This window comes from Acipenser ruthenus, chromosome 16 (genome assembly GCF_902713425.1).
Source record: "Acipenser ruthenus chromosome 16, fAciRut3.2 maternal haplotype, whole genome shotgun sequence".
In the NCBI taxonomy this organism is placed as follows: domain Eukaryota; kingdom Metazoa; phylum Chordata; class Actinopteri; order Acipenseriformes; family Acipenseridae; genus Acipenser; species Acipenser ruthenus.
The window spans coordinates 21,115,461-21,143,426 of NC_081204.1; the positions used below are offsets into that span (position 1 = coordinate 21,115,461).

Sequence of the window (27,966 nt, forward strand, 5' to 3'; positions counted from 1 at the left end):
TCACATGCATATACGATTGTAATATTGAGCTTATCAGCCTGCATTTCATTCTGCTGGCATCGCTCACAGCACTATAGGTCTGCCTGGTTTGGGATTAGTGAGAGCCCGCTATATATTGGGATTTTATGGCATGTCTGCTTCCACATGACCTTTAAATACATTTTCAGACATGTATAAAACTGTGAGATACAGTTCTGAAAAAAGTGCCAGCACCATCAAACCATCTTCATTGGGGGATAATTAATGAAGTTTTTCAGATTTCATGACTCAGTGCTGCTTAAAAAATATGTATTATCTACTGATCCTGTTGGGTGCTGTGAAGACTGGGTCATCTGAACTCTTATAAGAAAAGCAATGGAAATCAATTCTGAGATGAATGAAAAAGAGATATTCTTGTTGATAGTCACTTTATTTTCAGCACAAACTCACTCATCTTATTTGCACATGACAGCTAGACAATAACAGTTCAGTCAATATTGGCATTTAGCACTGACATTACATGGCATTGTGACAATACTGAGGCAAGACATTTGTAGTTTTCTTTCCACACAATACAAACATGTATTTTTATGAATCACAGTAAATATATTGTCAATATATGTTACTCTTGGAGGGGATAACACCTACAAATCATATAGCTATTCAATAAAATGACCATATTATTGATAAATGCAGTTCTACATGATTAAAATGATAATATACTATACTGCACACTATGCATTATTCTGGCGTGATTACCTTGACTTTGAACTGAGGCAGGTGTTAAGTGTATAGACGACCATGCTGTGACAGCTTTTTATTTAAGTCGTTGCACTATTAATTGTACAATTTACAATAATTCATAGTGATTTGCTGTGCTAGTCTCAAATGGTCAGTTAATGCACCTCATGAAAGTAATTCAGTAGATGACTTTAATTAGCAACCCTGATAAAGACGACTTTCAGTTATTAACAACATTTTCACGGGAACCAATCCCGTCCCATAGACTTTAATGTTAATGGATTTCAGATATTAGCAACTGTCTGCTGCTTAATGAACTTTTTTTTTTTGTTTACAATTTCTATGGCTACGGCACGCACACGAATACATCGCGCGCACGCATTTATGGCACATTATCAGCCAACTTTGATGTATTCTCCGGTTTAATGGCATGACATGTCAGGTGTAACAACTTATTTGGTCCCTGTTGTTTAATGTAAAAGATGTGCTTATAAAACCAGGGGATTACTGAAGTCAGCTAGAACCTCTTGTGAACCTACTGGCCAGTTCACTTTAACCTGATGCAGCATGGGTAAAAAGTGTGTCTCAGGCGTAATCTACTTTTGTAGTGTGAGAGCAAGGGAGACAAGTACACAGTGATGCGTGTGTTTCGAGGAGAGTGTGAATTAAGACACAGCCAGGTACTAAATAGTAGAATTAAAGCAGGAGTAAACATGACCTAGTTTGGGGGTTACTGGAATGTAACTGAAATAAAGATAACGTATGCACGACATTCCAATACAATACAACACAATCAGGGCACACACTGTGGTAAAATCAGATTAAATTAAATAGATGTAAGTGAAGGTCCTTCTTGAATGCAGCCATGCCAAGAGCAGTGACTATAGCAATGAGAACCGTGGAGACGCCCATCACTGTGAGGAACGCTGGGACAGAGGGCAGGTGCTCCTCCAGGAAACTCGCTGTGATTGGCTGAGACGGAACTTCCTATGCAACAAAACAAACCGGGTTACAAGGTAATGATTCCCCCAGGTTACAAGGTAATGATGGTAAGAGCACCTTACTGTGGCACGCAATGTGACTGTTTTAGGAAAGTCACTGTTTAGAAGTCAGCGGCCACCTCCAGGGTGTAGTAATGCTTATATTGTGTGGTCTTGGCAGGGCCAGGGTAAAGACCAATCTCTGTAATGGAAATTGATGTGTTCTTTCCTTCCAATTGAGTGAGACAACCAGACATGTACCACTATGTGTGTTTGAATGGGAATGACTGTGTTAGTCAGTTCAGGGGAGGGACCTGTACGGAGAGGATATCTGCTGCTGGTCTCTTATTGCTCTGCTACAAAGAGCTAGCTTGCCTGCCTTCTTAAAAGGTGTCTTTTGTTCATCAGAGTATACCAAACACAATCTATGTGAAGCTAGCAGCGTTCAGACAGACAGGCATGATAGTGCATATGGTTTCACATTTTTGATTGAGGACCCTATCTAGTGAGAAACAGTATTGCAGTATTAGCTAGTAGACACTGCCTTCTAGTGGACGTTTTTTGTACAGTTCCGGCACACTGAACGGTAGTAATTCATTTGTTCTTCTTGCCAGTGTGCATGAAAGAGGAAGAGAGCAGATTAGTTTGCCATTACTTACTGTTGCTCTATTGGAAGTTGATTGTACTTCATAACTGAGAAATTCCTGAATCCAGACGGGTTGCCTCTTGGCATTATGTCTAGACCTCTTTCATAAGTTCTTTACATGCAAATATGAAGAAGTGTACAATTTGAACTGTAACCTAATGGGTATCCATTTAAAAGGCAATTCTGTATATCTGGATTACTCATCCCTAAAATGAGTTTCCCAGCACTTCTGTTTTGTTGATTACACACTATTTTATTTTAACAATATACAGTAAGATACACGGAGGTATCTTATCATTGGGAGACACTATAAAATAATGAGGGCTATGGTCATGGACAGGCTTGGTAAAATGGTAAGGAAGTAAGAGGTTGATTTTATCAATCTGCACCCTGCCAGGATAAACCACAGCTGGATTTCTTAAGGATTTTACAGCACCAGGGAATCCACATGGATTGCATCTACCACCTAGCTGAAGGGTTAGTCCCAGGGATATCCAAAAATAGGTGGTTCATGCAATCCAGGGTGAATCCCCGGTGCTGCAAGATTCTATTCAGAAATCCAGCTCTGGTTTATCCCGGCTGAGTAAGGTGGGTCTAATAGACAAACCCTTATGAACTGATGAGATCCGTCTGAACACTGAGTTTAGAAACATGAGTTTGGGACATGGGTGTGAAAAAAACTCCAAACAGATATGTTATAATTCCTGGACTGGACTGTGCAAGCGCTAATTAAAAGTATCTGCTGTAGCATTGATAAATGAAGTCAAAATCCTATATAAAACCTATAAAGGATGAAACTCAGAATACCTTGGATTCAGGATCTTCAGTCCAGATATCAGCTTTTGAGATTTTTCCCATAGAATGTAGCACCTGAGAAACAGATATATTGAAATTTAGGGATATAAATATTCGGGTGGATGTGGGATCACTTTTAAGAAGCTGTTTGCTGTAATTGATTTTCACTGCAGATGTCATTGTGGAAATGCTGATCTGAATCCCAGGGCTCTACAATGGCAATGCCTCAGCTACAGGATGGTATGGAGTTGTCTTGTTACCTCTCTGGCAGCCCTCTCCCCTGCCTGCACTGCCCCATCCATGTATCCACTCCACCTCGTCGCTGTCTCCGTGCCGGCAAAGTACAGTCTGCCAAACGGCTCTCGAAGAACTCTAAGGGGAAAGCAAGAATACAGACACAACAAGTCTCATTAACCTTGAGAATATACAGAAAGAGAGGAACCGATACAATGAAAAGTAGTCGCTTTTTAGAAGATGAGTAACCAACTTCAAAGGTCATTTTAGTTCCCTGGCCTTTTTATGCTTCTGAGTTGCTCACATATTAATAATATTACATTGTTTATCTCTGTATGAGAGGACCTGATAGAAGCAGTACCATAGCAACGTAGCTGATTTAAAAGTCCTTGTTGGTTTGTTTGCTGAAAGTTAATCAAATACAACCAGAAAATAAATATTTGGAGTAATGTCTGCCTGATTAAAAAATATATGTATAGCTCGATTCTATCCAGATTTAGACTTCCAAAAATAAAACCAAATTATATAAAACACCCTGCAGTTAAAATCTCACAGATTGTGATGCTCCGGGGCAGAGATGCTGGGAGGTGTCCGCTGAGCACAACGGGGGGTCCCGTCTGCTTGCAAGGCTTTCCTGGGGATAGGAGCCCAGCAGATCCTTTACTGCCAGCCGAGCAAGCTGCTTAACAGAGAGCAAGAGGACAAGTGCAACGATTGTGTATCATGCACCCGACTACCAGTAATCTGAACAAACCTGGAGCATCGCACCCAACTGATCTGAGCAAACCTGGAGCATCGCACCTAACTCATCTGAGCAAACCTGGAGCCTCGCACCCAACTGATCTGAGTAAACCTGGAGCATCACACCCAACTGATCTGAGCAAACCTGGAGTGTCACACCCAACTGATCTGAGCAAACCTGGAGCATCACACCCGACTGATCTGAGCAAACCTGGAGCATCACATCCAACTGATCTGAGCAAACCTGGAGCATCGCACCCAACTGATCTGAGCAAACCTGGAGCATCGCACCCGACTACCAGTGATCTGAGCAAACCTGAAGCATCACACCCAACTGATCTGATCAAACCTGGAGCGTCACACCCAACTGATCTGAGCAAACCTGGAGCATCACTCCCAACTGATCTGAGCAAACCTGGAGCATCACACCCAACTGATCTGAGCAAACCTGGAGCATCACACCCAACTGATCTGAGCAAACCTGGAGCATCGCACCCAACTGATCTGAGCAAACCTGGAGTGTCACACCCAACTGATCTGAGCAAACCTGGAGCATCGCACCCGACTACCAGTGATCTGAGCAAACCTGAAGCATCACACCCAACTGATCTGAGCAAACCTGGAGCATCACACCCAACTGATCTGATCAAACCTGGAGCGTCACACCCAACTGATCTGAGCAAACCTGGAGCATCACTCCCAACTGATCTGAGCAAACCTGGAGAGTCACACCCAACTGATCTGAGCAAACCTGGAGCATCACACCCAACTGATCTGAGCAAACCTGGAGCATCGCACCCAACTGATCTGAGCAAACCTGGAGCATCACACCCAACTGATCTGAGCAAACCTGGAGCATCACTCCCAACTGATCTGAGCAAACCTGGAGCATCACATCCAACTGATCTGAGCAAACCTGGAGCGTCACACCCAACTGATCTGAGCAAACCTGGAGCATCACACCCAACTGATCTGAGCAAACCTGGAGCATCGCACCCAACTGATCTGAGCAAACCTGGAGTGTCACACCCAACTGATCTGAGCAAACCTGGAGCATCGCACCCGACTACCAGTGATCTGAGCAAACCTGAAGCATCACACCCAACTGATCTGAGCAAACCTGGAGCATCACACCCAACTGATCTGATCAAACCTGGAGCGTCACACCCAACTGATCTGAGCAAACCTGGAGCATCACTCCCAACTGATCTGAGCAAACCTGGAGCGTCACACCCAACTGATCTGAGCAAACCTGGAGCATCACACCCAACTGATCTGAGCAAACCTGGAGCATCGCACCCAACTGATCTGAGCAAACCTGGAGTGTCACACCCAACTGATCTGAGCAAACCTGGAGCATCGCACCCGACTACCAGTGATCTGAGCAAACCTGAAGCATCACACCCAACTGATCTGAGCAAACCTGGAGCATCACATCCAACTGATCTGAGCAAACCTGGAGCATCACACCCAACTGATCTGAGCAAACCTGGAGCATCACATCCAACTGATCTGAGCAAACCTGGAGCGTCACACCCAACTGATCTGAGCAAACCTGGAGCATCACACCCAACTGATCTGAGCAAACCTGGAGCATCGCACCCAACTGATCTGAGCAAACCTGGAGTGTCACACCCAACTGATCTGAGCAAACCTGGAGCATCGCACCCGACTACCAGTGATCTGAGCAAACCTGAAGCATCACACCCAACTGATCTGAGCAAACCTGGAGCATCACATCCAACTGATCTGAGCAAACCTGGAGCATCACACCCAACTGATCTGAGCAAACCTGGAGCATCACACCCATCTGATCTGAGCAAACCTGGAGCATCACTCCCAACTGATCTGAGCAAACCTGGAGAGTCACACCCAACTGATCTGAGCAAACCTGGAGCATCACACCCAACTGATCTGAGCAAACCTGGAGCATCGCACCCAACTGATCTGAGCAAACCTGGAGCATCACACCCAACTGATCTGAGCAAACCTGGAGCATCACTCCCAACTGATCTGAGCAAACCTGGAGCATCACATCCAACTGATCTGAGCAAACCTGGAGCGTCACACCCAACTGATCTGAGCAAACCTGGAGCATCACACCCAACTGATCTGAGCAAACCTGGAGCATCGCACCCAACTGATCTGAGCAAACCTGGAGTGTCACACCCAACTGATCTGAGCAAACCTGGAGCATCGCACCCGACTACCAGTGATCTGAGCAAACCTGAAGCATCACACCCAACTGATCTGAGCAAACCTGGAGCATCACACCCAACTGATCTGATCAAACCTGGAGCGTCACACCCAACTGATCTGAGCAAACCTGGAGCATCACTCCCAACTGATCTGAGCAAACCTGGAGCGTCACACCCAACTGATCTGAGCAAACCTGGAGCATCACACCCAACTGATCTGAGCAAACCTGGAGCATCGCACCCAACTGATCTGAGCAAACCTGGAGTGTCACACCCAACTGATCTGAGCAAACCTGGAGCATCGCACCCGACTACCAGTGATCTGAGCAAACCTGAAGCATCACACCCAACTGATCTGAGCAAACCTGGAGCATCACATCCAACTGATCTGAGCAAACCTGGAGCATCACACCCAACTGATCTGAGCAAACCTGGAGCATCACTCCCGACTGATCTGAGCAAACCTGGAGCATCACACCCAACTGATCTGAGCAAACCTGGAGCATCACTCCCGACTGATCTGAGCAAACCTGGAGCGTCACACCCAACTGATCTGAGCAAACCTGGAGCATCACTCCCAACTGATCTGAGCAAACCTGGAGCATCACTCCCAACTGATCTGAGCAAACCTGGAGCGTCACACCCAACTGATCTGAGCAAACCTGGAGCATCACACCCAACTGATCTGAGCAAACCTGGAGCATCACACCCAACTGATCTGAGCAAACCTGGAGCATCACACCCAACTGATCTGAGCAAACCTGGAGCATCACTCCCAACTGATCTGAGCAAACCTGGAGCATCACATCCAACTGATCTGAGCAAACCTGGAGCGTCACACCCAACTGATCTGAGCAAACCTGGAGCATCACACCCAACTGATCTGAGCAAACCTGGAGCATCGCACCCAACTGATCTGAGCAAACCTGGAGTGTCACACCCAACTGATCTGAGCAAACCTGGAGCATCGCACCCGACTACCAGTGATCTGAGCAAACCTGAAGCATCACACCCAACTGATCTGAGCAAACCTGGAGCATCACACCCAACTGATCTGATCAAACCTGGAGCGTCACACCCAACTGATCTGAGCAAACCTGGAGCATCACTCCCAACTGATCTGAGCAAACCTGGAGCGTCACACCCAACTGATCTGAGCAAACCTGGAGCATCACACCCAACTGATCTGAGCAAACCTGGAGCATCGCACCCAACTGATCTGAGCAAACCTGGAGTGTCACACCCAACTGATCTGAGCAAACCTGGAGCATCGCACCCGACTACCAGTGATCTGAGCAAACCTGAAGCATCACACCCAACTGATCTGAGCAAACCTGGAGCATCACATCCAACTGATCTGAGCAAACCTGGAGCATCACACCCAACTGATCTGAGCAAACCTGGAGCATCACTCCCGACTGATCTGAGCAAACCTGGAGCATCACACCCAACTGATCTGAGCAAACCTGGAGCATCACTCCCGACTGATCTGAGCAAACCTGGAGCATCACACCCAACTGATCTGAGCAAACCTGGAGCATCACTCCCGACTGATCTGAGCAAACCTGGAGCGTCACACCCAACTGATCTGAGCAAACCTGGAGCATCGCACCCAACTGATCTGAGCAAACCTGGAGCATCACACCCGACTACCAGTGATCTGAGCAAACCTGGAGCATCACAGAAAAATCATAAACCCTGTAATGTGGTAAAAGCACCTTAACAAAGTCAAAAAACATGAAAACCCAGCATTGGAATAACAGTAAAAAAACAAACATCAGAACACAGAAGGTGTCAGTAAAAAAACATCAACAAAGACATTTGATGGGACTTAGCTATTTAATATCCTTTTACTGTATATGTGTTTTGTATATCTGTTGTTGTTTCTGCTTTCTGATAATTATTAACCATGCTTACAAACAAATGTCCTTTTTTTAATAAAATGTCCATTTGAGGTGTGCAGTGGTAATCTCTGTTCCCTTTTCAGAAATTACAGAAGCAGGCACTGAGGTAGAAATCAGGAAATTGGTTTGTAATGATTAGAAAAATCATAAAAATTTAATCAAAAAAATGACTTTCATTGCCTAGCATAACATCAGAACGGTGCTTTTGTTTTTTGGTGTAAAGTAGTGACTGCTATTGGCTTCATTTGGTGGTAAAGGTTTGTTGAATTAGAACAGTATACATGAGATCTAGGAACCAACCTGCTGAACTGACAGAAGGTTCCTGGGGGGAAGTAGGCACTGTAGCACCCCCCTGAGTACTGCTCTTCACACCAGTCCTTCTCTTCATAGTGAACAGGCTGTGGGTACATGTACAATGAAATAAGCAGAGCACTGCATGCAGACAACTCCGCTTCGGTAAAGTGTGCAGTATTACATTGCTGTTAAAAACATTATTATTTCATATTTCCTGATACTTATTTCGTATTCTAGTGTATGAGTATCATTCTGTCCTGTTGTTTCTGGTTAGATCAGTATATTCCATGCTTATTTAGGTTACTGCTGTCATTTCTGCTTCTCCGTCATTATATATCATAACATGAAAATGTGAAACAAAAACTATAGAACATCACTGTATGAGTGATGAGTTATATACTTACATGAAGTGCTTCTTTAGTGCCAAGAACTTGTGCATAAATCTGACAGACTCTTTCTTTTCTGTTAAAACATATTTAATAAATGATACACTGTATATATACCAGACTTTTTAAGAGTGTTAAAACTCTTAAAGGTTAAACAGTGTGTTGAAGAATGAGAATAAACTAACAAACCAAATGAATGGGTTTCATAAACTGCAAATTCTATCTAAAAAGAGGCTTGGAAAACCCTTTCATGGACAGCGACCTCATATGGAGACAGATAGTCTTTATATGACTGACACAAATGCCTGATGACCTCATGAGGATGTCATTTTTCCCTCATATAAAAGCAATGGAAATAAACTGAAAAACAATTAAATGGAAAATATATTTATTATGTGTCCAAAACTCCCTTTTACCAGCTGTTTTCAATATTCCATGCAGGAAAGCATTAATAAAACAGTCCTTGTTATTTTCAAGCTGTTAAATATGTAGATATGTTTTGGGTTTTGTTAAAGGTCATTTGGAAAACAAAGCAGTCACACATTAAGTCTCTCTAATTACTGTGTATTTACATAGTAGTTACTTAGTTAATACATGTGTACTTACACATAATTACAATGTTATTAAGCATAGTTACAATGTACTTAATGTGTACATGTTTTGTGCATGATGTAATCCTAATCCTAACCCTAACTCTAAACCTAACCCTAACCTTAACTCTAACCCTTTTCTGATACAACTGTGTACTTACATATATCGTTCAAAAATATTGACACTAGGGACATTGTAACTATACATAATAACATTGTAATTATGTATAATTACACATGTATTTATCATGCAACTACTATGTAAATACACAGTAATTAGACAAAGAAAAGCTAAAGTGAAGCCCATTTAACATCAATGCACATACCTCTCATCTTTGCTTAGGTGGATGAGATGCCTTGCCTTTCTGGCCAAAATAAATCTGAAAAAGAAGACACAGTACAAGTCTTGCAACTCAATCTCACTTGCCTTGACAAGCCCCATCATTGTGCCTTCCCCAGCTTGCAGAGAGTGAAGCCTCATCCTCTATGCATCCATACAGACACTCATTTCATATTGGAAATAAACAGACTGACAACACTCCCAGAATGCTCTCAACACTTAGCAGACACTGGTGTCTGTTTTAATGATCTGTATATTGCAGTGGATGATCAGACTACCCGATATTGTGCAAACCTCAGGTTTTTTGTGGCTTTATTGCAGTAATGTTTGTAAGTGGCTCTATAAATAAACACACAGCAGGTTTAAAAGACATTAGAGGTAAGAGCAGCAATGTCTAGATCTGCCTGTGTTTAGATCATTAAAACAGAGCCCACATGCAGGACAGACAAGTATACTGTTTATCAACACATCATGAATCAAATGCATGCGTAACACCATATTGTTACGTTTGGGAGCAGAGACATCTCTACATGGGAGAGTCCTGTTTTTATATTTACCCCATGATACAAGGACAAGATCCATCGGGTTTGGTGTCATCCAGTGTCATTGAAATGGGTGATTCCTCATCTTCAATCATCATTGTTCCACAGTACCCTGCACACAGACCGTTCAAAAGGCATTACACCCACAGTGTGTGTGATGGGCCATTTGTTGATGAGTCGTTTGCTATGCAAGTTGAATCCCTGACAGGTATTCTGTAATGAAAAGCTGCATCTCCCTTCTTCAAGATGTTCTAGAAACGCACAGAGTACATACAGCACATGGCAGTGGTCTTTTATTTTTGATTAGTATCTTTTAAGGTGCTTTGGTTATGATTTCAGGAGCCGCTCTTCAGTTCTTGCTGCCTGCCATTGACATATGTTGCATAGGCTAGATCAGTCAAAGTGTTTTTAAATTAATAAGCGACAGCGCCCTCTTGTACACAGCCGTGTATGCCAGCAAAACAAAAAGAAACTGCCGATCACTAGATGGCTCTGACTCTTGATAAGAACTTTCAACACTAAGCTCTTACCACAAAAAAAACACATCTACTTATTGCAGATGCAAAAAAAAAAACTTAATGAAAACACCAACAATACAAGAATATAATTAACCAGGAAAAAAGTGAATAATGCAATACAGTAATAGACTCCCTTTAAAACTGTGAATACAGCAGGCTCCTGCTCATCAGAACCCTGTAGTCCGAACTGATCTGTAATCCGACCCACACTAATGAAACACAGGCTGATAGAAACCAAACTGCAATGTCTGGTTTGTATCAGGCATGTGTGAAGCATTAACAGCTGTGACAGGGACTGGTCCCAACTGGTTTGGATAAGTGAGAGTCTCCTGGATTATTGTATTATTAGTGAGTCTCCTGTGTTATTGTACTATCAGTGAGAGTCTCCTGGATTATTGTACTATTAGTGAGTCTCCTGTGTTATTGTACTGTTAGTGAGAGTCTCCTGCACCCATGGTCCTGCTATGGATTTACCATCATTTGCCCTGGCTTGTCATGATTTTGAATATGCTTTACATACCTCTCTGGGCTTTACCATGCTTTACCATGGGAAACTCTTATATGGTAGTATAGGCTACATGGCATCACAGTGTGTGGCTACTATACTGTTAGCAGTATGAATATGAGACCCTTTACCCTTGTCCTTCCAGAAGGCCTGCTTGTAATACATCATGCATTTGATGATGGACCCCATTGGGACTCGCTGGATCAGCTGGTTCCGCACAGGGGGCAGCGGAGGGTCGTAGTGGATATTCATGCTCAAGCCTGGAGGGATGGCACTAATGACATAGGCACCCTGGAGAGAAACAGCAAGCAGGTCAGAGACAGCCATCCCCCACCACGGCTGGGATGCATCAATAACATGAATAATAAGCAGAACTACATGACCGGCCTCCACTGTGTGCACATGGAAACAAGCTCATCATACAGACAGAGGGACAGTAGCCTTAACATACAACTGGACAAACGGTTCTGTAGATGTGTGCAAAACCTCAGGACACCAGCCTCCGCTCTGAATTCTGACAGGCATTTCCATGTGGGATAATAAGAGATATACTACATAAAACACATTGATTTATCAGTAATCCCAAAAACTGGATTTGCTATTTCAGTATGATGGCCTTGGTAATGTATTCAGTCCAGGATCAGGCAGCTGGACTCTTCACAGTTCCTGTAGGATGTGTGAGGATCGTGAAAGCGCTCTATTGTGTTTACACAGGTTTGATTTCTGTGGAATTTTCTTCCAAATGATGTCAAGGAGAGTCATAAAAATAGAAACCACGACTGAAATTAGGCTCTGTGTTACTGGAGGTTTGTGCTTTTTTAGGCTGTGAATAGATCACAAGGCCCTGCTACCTGTAATGTCACTAGCAGTGCCTGTCACATGATCAGATGTGTTCTCTATGCTGCACAGTGCACGGGATTGCGCAGCATGCAGACAAACAAATTATACTTTTCAATACTTTTGATACATTTTCCTTAACCAAATCTAAGGTTTTAGAAAACACATTTTTAATTATGCTTTAAATGTCAATATTTCTCTGCACACAGGACAAGATGTAGAGGAATCAGTGACTGTTGACACAACGTCAGGTAATAGACTTATAAAATACAGTCTCAAGCAAGTACTGCACTGGAAGAAGATTCAAACTCTGCAGTTTATTGAAAAATTAAAGGATTATATACATTAATAAACATGCATTTATGTTTGTGTTTATTTATTTATGTATTTATTTAAGCATGTATGTGTTTATTTATTTACAGAATTGGAGTAATAACTCATCTTCAGGTGGGTCCCAAGGCAAGACAAACACAGCAATTTATATTGAACATAAAATCCTAAAAACCCCAGACAAAAAAAAATAAAATACATAGCTTCATTAGCTGATATACGGTATGTAATATAAGGAGTTCATGTGTGTTAATACTGCCATCTACTGGCAGAGATACATTCATACAGCTTAGCTCTTAGAAGCTGTAATTGTTGTGATTTTAAATAAAGTTGGAGAGTTTTTGAAACACCAATAAAGAGTCGTGATTGTGTTTACCTGACAATATTGTGCCATCAATGATTCTTTATGGGATTATGGATTGTATAACTGTCAGTAACATACAAACATGCCTCCAAATAAACAAACCAGACCATGAGATAGGAGGAGACCTTGCACAGCTACACATACAGAACCCTCAAGAGCTTGTGCTAAAGAATGGCTATTTCAGGGGTCTGCACACAACCATCTCTGTGAAGTAGCACCTGCAGTCGCTGGGAGACTTTAAGGTTAAGATTAAGTAAAAGGTTTGAGGTAAAATTGTGATTTAAAGTTATGATTACATGTAGACATGCCTAACGTGTGGCCTAACTTCTTAATAAGGTAGCACATGCGTATGCAGTTCACAACAGCTCAGCAAATCACGTGTAAAAAAAAAAGACTAAGGAATGCCCCCTTAAAGTTTCAACAAACCTGGACGAGCGATTCTCAAGACATGTCTAAAACATGTGTGACTGGTAATGTGTGGTTAGAGTGGACCTGGAAACACAAGCCATACAAACTGTAGTGTATAAGCCCCTCTCTTGCACCTACCTCATATTTGTCTCCATGTAGAGTTTCCACATAGACAGCTGCTTCAGTCTGAGTCAGTCTAACTGCAGGCTGGTTCAGCCTCACCCCATCCCCGAGCTGCCCTGCCATTCGATCACTGATCTGCCCCGATCCACCAACAAATTTTCTCTCCTGAGGGAACAGAGCCACGACAAGAACGCTTTCATTAAGCAAGTCTGAGGAGCCACAGCGACCGCCATGGCAAATCCATTCTAAAGGGCTACTGTGAATCACTCACATCTTGTTACCTGTGAGTTACCCTATATGTGTGTTCTGTATGATTGTCTATGCTTAGATCAGTATTTGCCATAGCTATTAGGGTGTGCTTCTGAACTGTTCCAGCAAAACGACTTAGGAAAAGACTCCTCAAGGCTGACAGTGGGGAAGCATAAAAGCGTTGCACAGGATTGAGTGCGCAATACTTCACTGGATCATGCACAACACACGCATGATGTTATATGGTTATACAGGATGGTGAAGGTCTGTGTATGAGGGGATATCAGAACGAGTAGGACTGGACAGAGACTGAAACACCAGGAGTGTTTATATAACCTATACGCAGATCCTCACAGTCCTTTAACTTCGTCACATACTGTTTTATTGTTAATATACCAGCTCCATTTGTTTTCTATTCCTGACTGACCTTTGTTTAGTCCATTGTGATTTTCACTGACAGAAGGGAAAAGACTGATTGAAGAGAATACACATAGTTAAGTGGCTGAGGCCCATTGTGATGTCACCGTTTTGAATGGCCTTTGCAGTGAAGGGAATCCAGATCTGCCTCAAATGAACCTCTAGTGAGAATGAAGCACAGTACAAACTCAATATGCAGACCATGAGTTGGGTTTCTCTGTGATGTGTAGTGGCATATAGCAGGCAAAACAAGCTCTCTGATTAGCTGAAAGATCTTCAGCCATCTATAAAAAACAATATATTAGGAAAATAAAGATGCAATGAAGTATCTGTTTAAAGATCATAAACAGAGTACAGTTTTCTGAGGTGTGATGTAGTGCTTCCTGTGGCTTGTTTATATAAAACCCCACTCAATCACTGAGAGTTAGAGGGACTTTTATTTAAACAGAAGCAAGTGCTGTTAATATGACATTGAGATAAGGAAGGAGATTCTCAGAGGACAGTGAGATTAATGCAGTAGCAATGCCCTGGACTTGTGAAATAAAACACTTGCAACAATATGTGCTTTAGTGAGAGTGTTATTAAAATGCTGGAAAAATCTAATAGATTTTTTTTTTTAATCTGGCAAACAATTAATCATTTTTATAGATTCAGTAAAAAAAAAAAAACAGTAAATCTGCACAGCAGAGGCAGAATGAATGTGATAGAGTACATGTTAGTCCTCACTGTTGAAAGCTAATAATACATTGCAGTGTGCAGTAATGCAGTCCAGACAGCTTTGTACCTGCCCTCCATTAGAAGTTGAAAATATCCTCTTCGTTCCTCCACACTGCTTCACGTACCACAGAAACCAGAGTGCTGACACCTCGTGTGGTTCAGAGGTTACATTCACATTGACAAACAGTGTGGCAAACTCCTTGGCTGCCCTGCATTTATGAAAGAACAGACATTTCTCCACTCTCTGTGTGTATTCCATGTGAAGTGCATTGCAGTCTTATCCATTTATCAGCACGCTCCTGCTTGTGAGTACATCCAGAACTATTAAACACTCAATAATGCTAAATTACTCATAAAAACCTAATGCAATTCAGTGACAAATATTTCGACTGGGAGTGTTTTTCAATGTCTTCTAATTAAAGACATCTGAAAACATTGAAAAAGGCTTCAGTCAAAACATTTGTCATTGAATGTATTAGTATTACTAAATATGCTTATGAATAAAGCACTAGAAGCACGAGGAGAACAACAAAGATGCAAAAACTAGAAAAAAAAAACAACGTACATTTTCATTTGTAAGCAAGTTTAAGTACAGGACTTTAGTATTGTTTTAACCCTTTAAGCACTTGTGTGTACCACCTCTCAAGTGACAGCAGAGTCTTTTATTCTGTGAACCAGGAGATTATGAGACCCCTTGGATTCTAAACCAGTCACAAACAAGAACACCTGTATGATATACCATGACAGTGAACAACCAATAAAACATAACATCTGCCTAGCAACACACTCCCCTTGGATTCTAAACCAGTCACAAACAAGAACACCTGTATGATATACCATGACAGTGAACAACCAATAAAACATAACATCTGCCTAGCAACACACTCCCCTTGGATTCTAAACCAGTCACAAACAAGAACACCTCTATGATATACCATGACAGTGAACAACCTATAAAAACATGACATCTGCCTAGCAACACACTCCCCTTGGATTCTAAACCAGTCACAAACAAGAACACCTGTATGATATACCATGACAGTGAACAACCAATAAAACATAACATCTGCCTAGCAACACACCCACCTTGGATTCTAAACCACATCTGTATGATATACCATGACAGTGAACAACCAATAAAACATAACATCTACCTAGCAACACACTCCACCGGAGCAAAAGTAAAAGCAAAATTGCAGACAATAGCATATTGTTATGATTGCCATCTGTTAGCCTTTAATTAAACAGATAAGATACAAGACTAATAAAAGCTGTCTTTGCCTAACTCTGCATGCACCTTCATGACCCAGCTATTCTTAACATATTTATTTTATGTAGGGTTATAAACATGGGACTCAGAATGCATTTATCTGAAGCTACAAAGGCAGCAGATGGTGTGACAAGAAATGTCAACAAAGCTATGTTTGGATATTAATAAACAATATATAACCTCTCCTCCAGAACTCTAGTTACACTATCTGGACAAATAACAGGCTAAAGGCAGTATTGTATATACAATAGATTATTGGGTACAATATGATGGCAACCTGCAGGGATTCTTAATGATTGTGCCCCTTCATACAGAACTATTTCAATGCCACTGTAGGGCCACTGTCTGCTAGCATTACCAATGAAGATCATTTGAGAAGGGTTGCCATTGTAAAGTCAGGAAGACAATCGCGGTGGCTATTGTTAGCTTCAGATTCTATCTATACACTCCAGTGGCTGCCTGACCTTGTCCAGCACAGCTGGTCAATGAGCTCCTTCATGGTCATGTTGTCCCACCGCACGGCATGCCGTGCACTCCAGGGGGCGTCACAAGGGATCTGAACAAGAGGAAACACAAAAGAGCTTTCTGCATGAGTTGGAGCTTACTTTAGAGTGAGCCCTCAGACCTGCTGCTGCTCGTGATGGAAACACACTTTCAGCAGGGAGATGCAGCTTCTCTATATTACAGCGTACATAATAATAGCAGGAGAATGACTACTTCTTTGGCAGAATCAAATCGGCAAGGTAGAAATGAAATATTGTCTGGTGCTCTGTTTGTGTAACAATGTGTTGCACTATATTTAAAAATGCTGGTATAAAATCATGTATTAGTGTTCTAAAATGTCATTTCTGTGTCATGGATTACAAATGCTTCTGCAATTCCATGCATCTGAAACTGCACACTTCACCAGTACTCTCTGTTTCAATTCAAACAGCTGCATATTGACTTTGTTAGTTCAATACTAGCATACACAATCTAGACACACACACACACACATACTGTGTTGCTGCTACTGCTTTGGAAGTGAAGTGAGTGATTAGTCACTGACTGTCACTTTTCTAGTTAACTGTCTGGTGCTATCCCTAATACGTGATCCATTCCATTGTCATGACAAGTGAATCCATCATATCAGAATGATTGGTAACACCACAAACAGGTAAGAAGAGAATAATAATAACACTTGTAGAAACTGTCGGACTGAACTCCTTGACTGACCTCCTCCCCCATGTCATCCAGCGTCCTCCACAGGCTGTTGTAATCCATGTAGACAATGGGGTTCCACATGGGCGGGAAGGCCCCCCTGAAAGGGTACGTCTTGCCCTGAGAGGAGACAGAGCAGCAGGTCACTCACTGACCAGCCAGACACACAACAGGGTTAGCATTACAAATTCATTAGAGGGGTTACATCCAGCTTTCAATGTACACTATTTCCATGTACGTGTTTCATATATCTCAAAACCGGTTTAAAGGGCTTATCCTTCTCCTGTTACTTTAGCAGGTCCTACACTCTGGATACAACACACTTCAAAAGAAGTACACTTGCTTACCCTGTAACCTTTAACCCACCCCCTTCCCCCCTGTTATTATTTTAGTAGGTTTTATACTCTGGTTACAACATAGTTCTGACCCCCCTTTAATTTAAAGTGATTGTAGCTTACAGAATAGTTCCATAGATGGTACCTATTGTGCACTCTCTACATAGGTCTAGATTGTGCAGTTTTGATAGAAACACATGGTACAGCAATCATATATTTCCCTTTCCAAGCTGGGTCTATTCAAGTTATCTAAACAGTAGTGGATCTAAAAACAGCTTCACTTAAGAATTAAAATTAGGGGGCTTTGTAAAAACAAAGTAACAAAATAATCATTTCCAGTACTTGGACCTGCCTTAATACAGCCATGGGCAGCACAAACAAACGTCTGTAGGTTTATAGCCACATAAATTCTAATATTTGCCTCTGCCGCAGTTTATCTTGACCTTTACATCTGAGCAGATTTTACATTTTGAAGTCCTTGTCCGTGTACAGAGAAGCACAACTAAATGGAGGTGACAGGCTGGCTTCAGGGTTCTTTCTTTGGTTTCCATGGAAACAGAAGCGAAGGAAGAAGATACAAAACTGTGATAACATGGGCAGCAACCAATTATCATGGTATTTATAAAAACAAGCACGGAACTGGAGAACAAAAAACACAACAAAAATACATTTCGATTCAATTACAGTATCTCGCCAGTTACAGGCAGAGGAGCAATGGCTGGAGCAACAATGTATATAAGGTTTGTATAAAGGAGTGCTGTCGTTGGTATCCATGTTTGGTGGTCTCTAGCACACTCTTCTCAGTTTCCTTGACCCCGATGGATTGGCACAGGTTTTGGGTTCCACTGTCCTTTGGTTTTACCTCTGTTTTCTCTAATATACAGCACCACCTCTCCTCCTCTTCTGTCTTGTCTGTCCCTCCTAAACACCCTAAACCTACAAATTGAGTATTCCTGTCTGTCACTTGGGGTATAGTAAGCCAAGGTTCTGTAATCCCAATGATATCCTAGTTTTGGACACATGAAGTCTGAACTCTTAGTAAATGCTGTACTCTCTCACCTTCACGTGATGGATGAGCTGCTCCTTCTCATTGACGAGGTAGGTCTGCACCCCCAGTTCCTTGGCAAGCCGCAGGATTCCATTCTGGGTGGGCCCAACATAGGCACCCCCAAGATCCACATACTGGAACTGAGGACCCTGTTGCAGAACAGACACCACAGTTCTATTCCTTTCACAGCTCCTATTTAACTTGAAACAGAACAGACCAGAAACACTGGCAATGCAGATAAAGAGAAACCACCATTAGACTGGATACAGGAAATTGAAGGAAACTGGGAGTTTAGAGCAGAATTTAGTTAGAAGCAAAGTGGCCCTGACACCTCATCCTAACACTCAATACAAGCAGAATGGAGATCTCAAATGACAGGTATCACTCAGAGCATCAGGCTGTCCAAACGTGGACTGAGGGGAAATGGGCAAGAGAAACAAAATTCCCAGGAAGTGTGGCTGTGGAGGAGGAGGCTTCTAAACAGTGACATCCTCTTGCACTGGAGTCAGTCTGTTTCTCAATGCACTGCTCCTTCTCCACTGCGTTGAATATGTTGAGTGTGAGTGAAGTCACTCCTAAGCTCTTACCTTCACAGTGAGGGTTCTTCCACCCACACGATCTCTGGCTTCAAGCACCACCACACTAACACCAGCCTCTTTCAGCAGCTTGGCAGCAGACAACCCTAAAAAACAGCAATGACAAAAAAACACAAGCTGTTAAAAAATAATAAACTGCAAACAAAATGACCAAAACAACCAACCTGAAAGAGTTATACCACGGTCAATTGAGGACAGAGAAAAATGCAACAGGGAACAAGAAATCGCTGCATGAAAAACCTGCGCAGACATTGAAACAAGTCTAACAGTAAAGAGCAAGTAGCTTCTTGGTAGTTTTTTTTATAAAGTTATAAACCATTCTGAGTGGATTTATTGCAATTTTCAAATAATACGTTTCACTTTTTTAATTCTCTTAAGTCAGTGTCACAGTGCTTTCACCTGAGTTCAGGAACTGCTCTTCAGTTTCAGCTGCCTTTCATTGATATGTGTAACACAGGCTAGATCAGCTGAGAGTGTCTTGATAGGAGTAAGAGCCAGCGCCCTCTAGTGATCTAACACTGGATTAAGTCTCCTTTTGTTTTTCTGTCAAATGTATAACAGGCAAGCTGAACCGAAGAGCAGCTCCTTAGCGCATAATCAAAGCACAATAACACAGACTTCTATACAAACACAAATAAAACACTGAAATAATGCAAACAATATAAAAGGTGACAGGACCAGAACACAACGGGCTTCTACAATAGAGACAAAGTATGTGGCATGCGAACATGAATATAGAAATAATTCATGCATGTTGGTCTTTTGTAATAATTGCCCTGCGGTTGGATTAGAAGGTATTATTGGTAAGTGCTGGACTTGTTTAATGATGCCAGGTTGCATAGTAGATTATATTACTGTGTACAGTCTCCCACACACACCACTGATGTCTAAACACACATGTGTACACACACCTCATCCTGTCACTCAATAGAATGGAGATCTGTTATTCAGGAAATTGTTTTTCAGTCAGAGAATAAAAGCAGCTCGGTGACTCAACAAGAATATCAAAGAGAGGCTCCGAAACAGGTGGGCCCTGTGTTTCTATGGTAACGTGACGTTTCCAGACAACGGCTCCTATACGTTCTGCTGCATTTGAAATAACAAGAGAGAATCCCAGTTTACTTTCATTTGTATTCTGCCTGTGGTTTTTGTGCTGCCAATGATGCATGGCAATAAAACCCCTCAGACAATTCCGGTTATTATCTTTTTAAACCAATTATGAAAGGCCTATACACTACCGGTCAAAAGTTTTAGAAAACCCCCATTTTTCCAGCTTTTATTGAAATTTAAGCAGTTCAAGTCCAGTGAATAACCTGAAATGGTACAAAGGTAAGCGGTAAACTGCCAGAGGTTAAAAAAAAAAAGTTTAGCTTACCAAAAACTGAAAAATAATGTACATTTCAGAGTTATACAAAAAGGCCTTTTTCAGGGAACAAGTAATGGGTTAACAACTTACAGCTGTTCTGCAGCAATGGAAGTAAATTAAGCCTTGACAGTTGATGCTAACAATTCCTACAGGTGTCCCAACTTTTGTTGATTACTTACAAACCCTCTGTCTGTATAAAAGCAGTGTTGGAACAGACTGTGTTACTACACCCTCTTAAACATTATTTGGACAGTACTGTACTGCAGGAAGTAGTATATTGCTCTCATAATGGCGAGAAAAAGGCAATCAACAAAAGAAGACAGACAGACCATTATAACCCTTAAAAGTGTAGGTATTTCCTTTAGAGAAATTGCAAAGAAAGCCAAGGTGTCAGTGAGTACAGTTTCCTACACCATCAAAAGGCACTTGGAAACTGGAGGAAACTCTGACAGGAAGAGGTCTGGCAGACCCAAAGCCACAACAGAATCAGAAGACAAGTTGCTGAGAGTCAACAGCTTGCGTGATAGGCGGCTCACAGGACAACAGCTTCAAGCACAGCTTAACACTGGTCGAAGTAAGCAAGTCTCAGTTTCAACTGTGAAGAGAAGACTTCGAGCTGCAGGTTTGACAGGTCGAGTGGCAGTAAGAAAGCCATTGCTAAGATGGCAAAATAAGAAAAAGAGGCTTGCCTGGGCCATGATGCACCGCCAGTGGACTACTGAAGACTGGAAGAAGGTCTTATGGACCGATGAATCAAAATTTGAAATCTTCGGTTCATCACGCAGGGTTTTTGTACGCCGTCGAGTAGGCGAAAGGATGGTTCCTCGGTGTGTGACACCAACTGTCAAACATGGAGGAGGAAGCGTGATGGTCTGGGGCTCTTTTGCTGGATCCAGAGTCGGCGACTTGCACAGAGTGAGTTGCACCCTGAACCAAAACTGCGACCACAGCATTTTGCAGCGCCATGCAATACCCTCTGGTATACGCCTAGTTGGTCAGGGGTTCATCCTACAGCAAGATAATGACCCAAAACATACCTCCAGGCTATGTCAGAACTACCTTAGAAGAAAAGAACAAGACGGTAGGCTTCAAATCATGGAATGGCCAGCACAGTCTCCAGACTTAAACCCCATCAAGCTGGTTTGGGATGAACTGGACAGAAGAGTGAAAGCAAAGCAACCTACAAGTGCAACACATTTGCGGGAACTTCTGCAACAGTGTTGAGAAGAACTTTCCGAACAATATTTGATTTCCATTGTAGAAAGAATGCCACGAGTGTGTTTGGCTGTTATATCTGCAAAAGGTGGGTACTTTGAGTCAAAAATTTAGATTAAATTTTGTTAAACAAAACGATTCCATGATTTTTTTTTTATCTCCAATTGTTTATTTGTTCTATGCTTTAATTTCAGAGTACATTGAGACATTAAACTGCGTAAATTTCAATAAAAACTGGAAAAATTGATGTGTTCTAAAACTTTTGACCAGTAGTGTATATATACTGGAATCACAGGCCACTAACAGATCAAACAAGTTACTGTAGTTTATCACTAAGTGGAAACACAGGCCACTTGAGTGACAGGTCAGTGGAGACAAAAGGAAGGTGCTTAGTCCAGACCGGAGGCTTTTTCTTTTAGTTTAAACATCCAAGCCCTAGAGCCTGAAGCGTAATGTAGTCTTTTCTGTCAACATAATCCCATTTAATTCTCCCTGTCCTGCCGTAATGCAAAGAGACCCATGCAGACGTGATCGCTGAATTGTAATGCTAGAATCCATCATCATCGGATGTTCTCTCAGTTTAAATGGCTTCCTTACACTCTCCAACTTGGTATTACACTCTGAAAAAAAACTACAGCTATGGATGGGCAACCAGCTACACGCCTCCAATCAGATGTGGCTTTCTATCAGACAGTTTGTACAGTCAACACAAGGTACTCCCCTCTGTCTGGGAAACTACCCACCAACTGCCATGAAGCCCTGTCATTGATTCCCTTGTAACTGACCAGGAGACCTAGGCAGGGGTTCATTTGTGCCGGACTGCACCAGATTCCAGACCCCTGGAACTGAATCATAAGCTCATAACTGTGAAGTGATGAGATATGTGCAAGTACTTCATGAGTCTCTTTCATAAACCTAGAAAAACATGTTTGAAGTTGTTGTCATTCTGTCATTGTAAAAAGAGGTAACAACTTTTCTCTGTTTGCAATGTAACATATAATGTACTTCAGTTTCAGTTACAGATTATACATTTCTTGCTTGAGGAGGAAAAAGATAAATAGAATAATGTATGGCTCAGAATATATTATGACACAGTAATATGTCTCGACTTGGTTTTGGGTATTACCAGCCCACACCAATAAGAGACATTTACAGTGGCTCTCAAAAAAGTATTCACCCACCTTGGACTTTTCCACATTTTATTGTGTTACAACATGGAATCAAAATGGATTTAATTAGGAGTTTTTGCCACTGATCAACACAAAAAAAGTCCATAATGTCAAAGTGAAAAATAAAATCTACAAATTGTTCTAAATTAATTACAAATATAAAACAGAAAATAACTGATACATTGTTCTAAATTAATTACAAATATAAAACAGAAAATAACACAATAAAATGTGGAAAAGTCCAAGGGGGGTGAATACTTTTGAGAGCCACTGTATTACTGTGTGATAATAATATTTTCTGATGTTATTTCATATAGTCTGTGTTTCTTAAAGCATACACGTGAATAACATTTAAAACAAACCACATCCATGATCACTCTTGCTACAAAGCAAGCACAATAAAATGGAGAAGAAATAATACATTAAAAATAAAGACATTGTTCAAAGTCTTCCCGGTTTTTCTTTGTTTGACTAAATGAAATTGGAAAGGTGTTTGTCCTTTTTCAGGTATCTGGAGAAGTTCTCTTGTTTCTCCAGCTCAATGCAAATACAACTTTGTGAAGTTTATAATATCAGCAAGTGGTTTTTTTCCCTTGTATTTTCATTTTCTTGCTCTTTTAAAACGACTCCTTAAATTCCTCAGATATTGGTCTGAACCTCATTGTTGAGTTCCCATCATTGTTTGGTTGAATGTCCGTGTCTTTATAATGAATTTGTTATTTCTTCTCCATTGTGCTTGTTGTAGCAAGAGTGACAGTGGCAGCAGTTTGTTTATAAATGAAGCTGCTGCCCAGGAAGCATCATGACGTATAGGAACATGTATATTATAGGAAGAGATTTTTTGCACGTTCCTATGTATGTACATAAAGCTGACAAGGATATGTTTTTTTCAATATAGCTTTCTGTTTCCATGGCAATGTAGAATATATACACATAAATGTTTATTTAGAGAAGTTAACAATTAAACCTACACACCAATTCTATAGCAATTCTTTCTGTCCTACTTTAACCAGCTTACACGTTCCACCCCTGCTTGACCTCACCTTTTCTCCTCTGACAGGTATCCTGACCAGAGCTGGTTTTAAGGGCTAGCAAACAACTGCCCGGGGCCCCAGGCCAGGGGGGGTCCACTAGGTCATATCTACAGAGTGAAATAACGCAAGAATCCATACTAGCACCGTATGTCACCTTAAAGTGGCACAGTCTTGTTGATGAAAGTTTAATTTTACGCCAGCCGTTAATATCAAATGGTATTGTTCCCTTTTAACAGGTACCTGACAATAATTAGGCCTGCTGATCTTTCAGTTTGCATTCTGAATGTTTAAAGTGCTTTGTTTATTTATTTTGTGAAAGTCCTTTGCCAACCAGGGTAGCAGTGGAAGTCATTCACCTCTGCCCCGTGTGTTTATTATAGTATGTGTTTTTTCTTTATTGTGTTTCTTGGGTCTCTGTTCTCATCTCTCTTTCTCTCTCTGCATTACTGTTTAGTTCATCTTATACTTTTCTTTATAATACATACCTTACGGTTAATGTATTTGGCTCTATATGTAATGTTGCTCTCAGTCAATCCTAATCAATCAATTACTAACCCACTGATAATAACCCAGCACTTCTATGTATAGAAGGGTATTCTTTCCTTCTGCATCTCCGCTCATGCATGACAAGAGCCTGATTTACAGTTCTTTCCTGATCTGATTGACGCTTGGAGACCCAGCATCGCTGATGTCACCGGTTGCACTGTGGCACTGAGACTCCACCACTGCTGGATGTGATAAGCTGGCATGTTTGCAGAGTCTATAGCGGTGGTGTTTAACCCTGATTCTGAAGTATCCCAAACACTTGGGTTCATTATGTTTTATTTGTAATTGTATTGCAGCCTAGGAATTCCTACAGCTAGAGTCTGTCTGTGAGTGCTGTCTTATGTGCACTGGAAAGCAATGCACTTTTAAAACAAATATTTTGTTCCTGCTGTTGTTGGGGACCAGGGTTGAAAACCACTGGTCAAAAAAAGAATGAATAATATAATACAATAATAATACTCTTTATCTTCACATGAAAGGATACATGGAAGCAATCTGGATTTGTATTCAAAACCAAGGAAACAAGATTGTGCCCTTCAATGAAAAAAGGCAAAAAGTGGCAGTTTTGCACATTAACACTGAAGCCTGTCTTACCACTACTCTTTATTAAAAGGAAGCCTGTGGATATTGCCTGTCAACTACAATAAAAGGTTGAGGGATTGGGGTAGTAAGCCGGTAACATTCACTTCTAAGAATGCTGTATATTTTGTACTCTAGCCTTTTTGTGTTTTTCTTTGGACCAATATGCACGGTGCTCTTTGCATGTGTGTGTGTGTGTTAGAGGAGGGGTGTATCAATGGACAGCGTATTGATGAGATTAGCCCCTCGTGGATTGAACACTTGTGATACTTTGTTTACATGTAAACAAATAGAGATATGTATATTTTATATTGTGATGCAAGACCAAAGCACAACATAGCTCATTGTAGTTCACCTAGTGGCTCTCGAATTAAGTGTGTTTTACAGTTGGTATGAATACATCTCTCCCTGGCTCATTTATTAGTCAAAATAGTCCATTGTTAAATGGTTGTTTGATATTATTATACTTCATACAATTCTGCAAGCTTCTTAAAGCTTATGGTATATTCAATTATAACTTGTTAGTAATTATAATTGCCAACATAGTTGCCAACAAAACTATTATTATTTGATAACAATGCTAATGATAACAAGTTCATATTATTGATGACATATGTGGCGGAGTGTCCCGCCCCTATGTATTATTATTTGTATTTTTGTTTGCGGCGCAGTTAAAAGCGCAGCGTCTTTTATTTATATTTAAAAAACCCGTGAGGATGCATGACTGATCAGCTAACCAGCTGACAGTTATGCATCCTTACCAAACGGGTGCAGACTCTGGCCGAGGGGTTAACTAATTGTTAATTATCTTATTACCCCTCGGCCACAGTCTGCACGCGTTTGGTAAGGATGCATGACTGTGTTTTATTGATTGCATTCTAATGTTCCCTGACTTTATGATTAGTTTTAAACACACAGATTATAGCACTATTAAAACATATCCAACAATCACTGCTAATAAACTAGTACTTGCCATGGATAAAACACGCTACTCCAAAAGACAACACAGGCATCTACTGTATGACAGCAGAACAAAGTGAAAAATGCATTGCCTGGAGTTAAATCTAACTGGTGTGTAACTACACTGACAAAGTAGGTGGAAATAAAGTAACTCACCTGACAAACCCCCTCCAATGATAATCACGTCTTTTTTGTCAACTGGTGTTTTCTGCCGTTGATCCATGTCTGCAAATTGAATTCTCTTTGTGAAGCAGAAACAGGCTGCTGCTTATGGGATGTCTTGGTCTGTGGACTGTCTCTAGCAGCGACTGTGCCAGCTCTACAGTGTGCCCCATGACAACAAGGTGGGGCTTATCCCTCTGCTCCTCTGCTCCCCTCCTCCTCCTCCTCCTCCTCCTCCTCCTCCTCTACTCCTTCCCTCTGCTCCCTCATGACTCATTTCAAATACACAATTCATACAAACAAGGTGGGGCTTATCTCGCTGCTCCCTCACGACTCATTTCAAATACACAATTCATACAAACAAGGTGGGACTTATCCCTCAGCTCCCTGCACGACTCATTTCAAATACACAGTTCATACAGGTACTTTGATTTACAGAACTTTAATACTTATATTTGAAGCCTGGGCTCTCTTAAAGGAATAATGTCCTCTATCGTTTTAACAATACATATTTAGGAAGGCTGTTATAAAACACATGCTCAGAGTCCTGTTAAATGCTGTCACAACAAAGACACTGTTTTTCATTTCTGCTTTGCTTCCTATGCTGCCCCAGAGCTGGCAGGATTAATGTGTAACCCCTCCTGCTCTGCCTGCTGCGTGGCTCAGAGTGATGCTGTGGCTAGCAGGATTAAGGAAAAGGGGCTTATAATACTGCAGCTGAAACAAACTTAGAGAATGTAAGCCTACTGCCTGAGTTTGTTCTTCCGGGTAAAGTTGAAAGCACAGAGGGCTTTTGAAGAACGGTGGAAGCAGGCATGGCTGTATTTGTGTAAAACTGAAGATTGTGTAATGCTGCAGCTCTCCGATGGTATACAGTTGCCAGTATGAATGTTGCTAGAAACTTTTACATTTCCAGTTGTTAATATCATATATGTGTTTCCATACCTCCACCTAGGACAAAAAGTGATGGAAAACACCATATACACTATACTTCTTGTTAATAAGACACTATATGCACTAGTATTACTAACGCATAGGAATTTCTGCATTTGTAATATTATGTAGCAAAATGCCATATGACAATGTATTGTGCAGCTGGTTGTGCTTGTCTACCTGCTTCTTGCAAGCATTGAAACTGGTTCAGTGCTTTATAATTGTTCTAATAAAAGCATGACATCTGAACTGTGAAGAATTGCATTTGAGAACAGTCAGGGAAGCATACTGCCCTCATGAACGCATTCCTTGCATTAACAAACTCATCCATGCAAGAATACAGCTAACTGCCTACAGTAGCTCCATATAAAGACCAGTGTAAATGTATTTTTTTTAAATTATTGTGCAGGACAACACTGGGGAGCAAAGGGTTAAAACCTTGATACAATCTGTGGGTTGGTTTTGAAAAGACCTCTAAATTTGGGTTTTGTCAAACTCTTTGGGATTTTAGGAAAGATATACCTTTTTTTTGTTTTTAAGGTTGTGAAATCTCTAAAGAAAGTGTCCAAATGAGTACAATCTTATAAAAACTCTCAGAACATGTGTTTGAATGTGATCATCTTCAAAGGGAAACCTTTATTAGCTAGTACCTGCTAATTAGGATGCTGTTTTTTTCAGATCCAGTGTAGATCAGGTGGATGGTATTACATGACCT

At 41.3% G+C, this 27,966-nt stretch overlaps 1 protein-coding gene across 1 annotated transcript; it reads right to left on the reverse strand.

Moving 5' to 3' along the window:
• Window positions 1-372: 372 nt before the first annotated feature.
• On the reverse strand, window positions 373-26,488 carry LOC131697779 (amine oxidase [flavin-containing] B-like). Its single transcript, XM_058989024.1, has 15 exons — window positions 26,313-26,488; window positions 19,279-19,373; window positions 18,703-18,840; window positions 17,324-17,428; window positions 16,573-16,664; window positions 14,906-15,047; window positions 13,471-13,620; window positions 11,525-11,684; window positions 10,386-10,482; window positions 9,815-9,868; window positions 8,917-8,974; window positions 8,519-8,616; window positions 3,402-3,513; window positions 3,154-3,216; window positions 373-1,707 (listed from the first exon to the last, which is right to left on the reverse strand). Exons 1-15 carry the CDS (start codon window positions 26,377-26,379, stop codon window positions 1,537-1,539), a joined length of 1,602 nt encoding a protein of 533 aa, XP_058845007.1. The 5' UTR covers window positions 26,380-26,488; the 3' UTR covers window positions 373-1,536.
• Window positions 26,489-27,966: the final 1,478 nt, after the last annotated feature.

Bases quoted from the DNA above. Each gene is read 5' to 3' on its own strand.
- LOC131697779 (XM_058989024.1), bottom strand. From the start codon at position 26,379: ATGGATCAACGGCAGAAAACACCAGTTGACAAAAAAGACGTGATTATC. The intron at 13,621-14,905 runs GTACAAAGCTGT...CTGTTCCCTCAG, and splicing joins CAACTTCTAATGGAGGGCAG to GAGAGAAAATTTGTTGGTGG. The intron at 3,217-3,401 runs GTAACAAGACAA...TCTGTTTCTCAG, and splicing joins GGGAGAGGGCTGCCAGAGAG to GTGCTACATTCTATGGGAAA.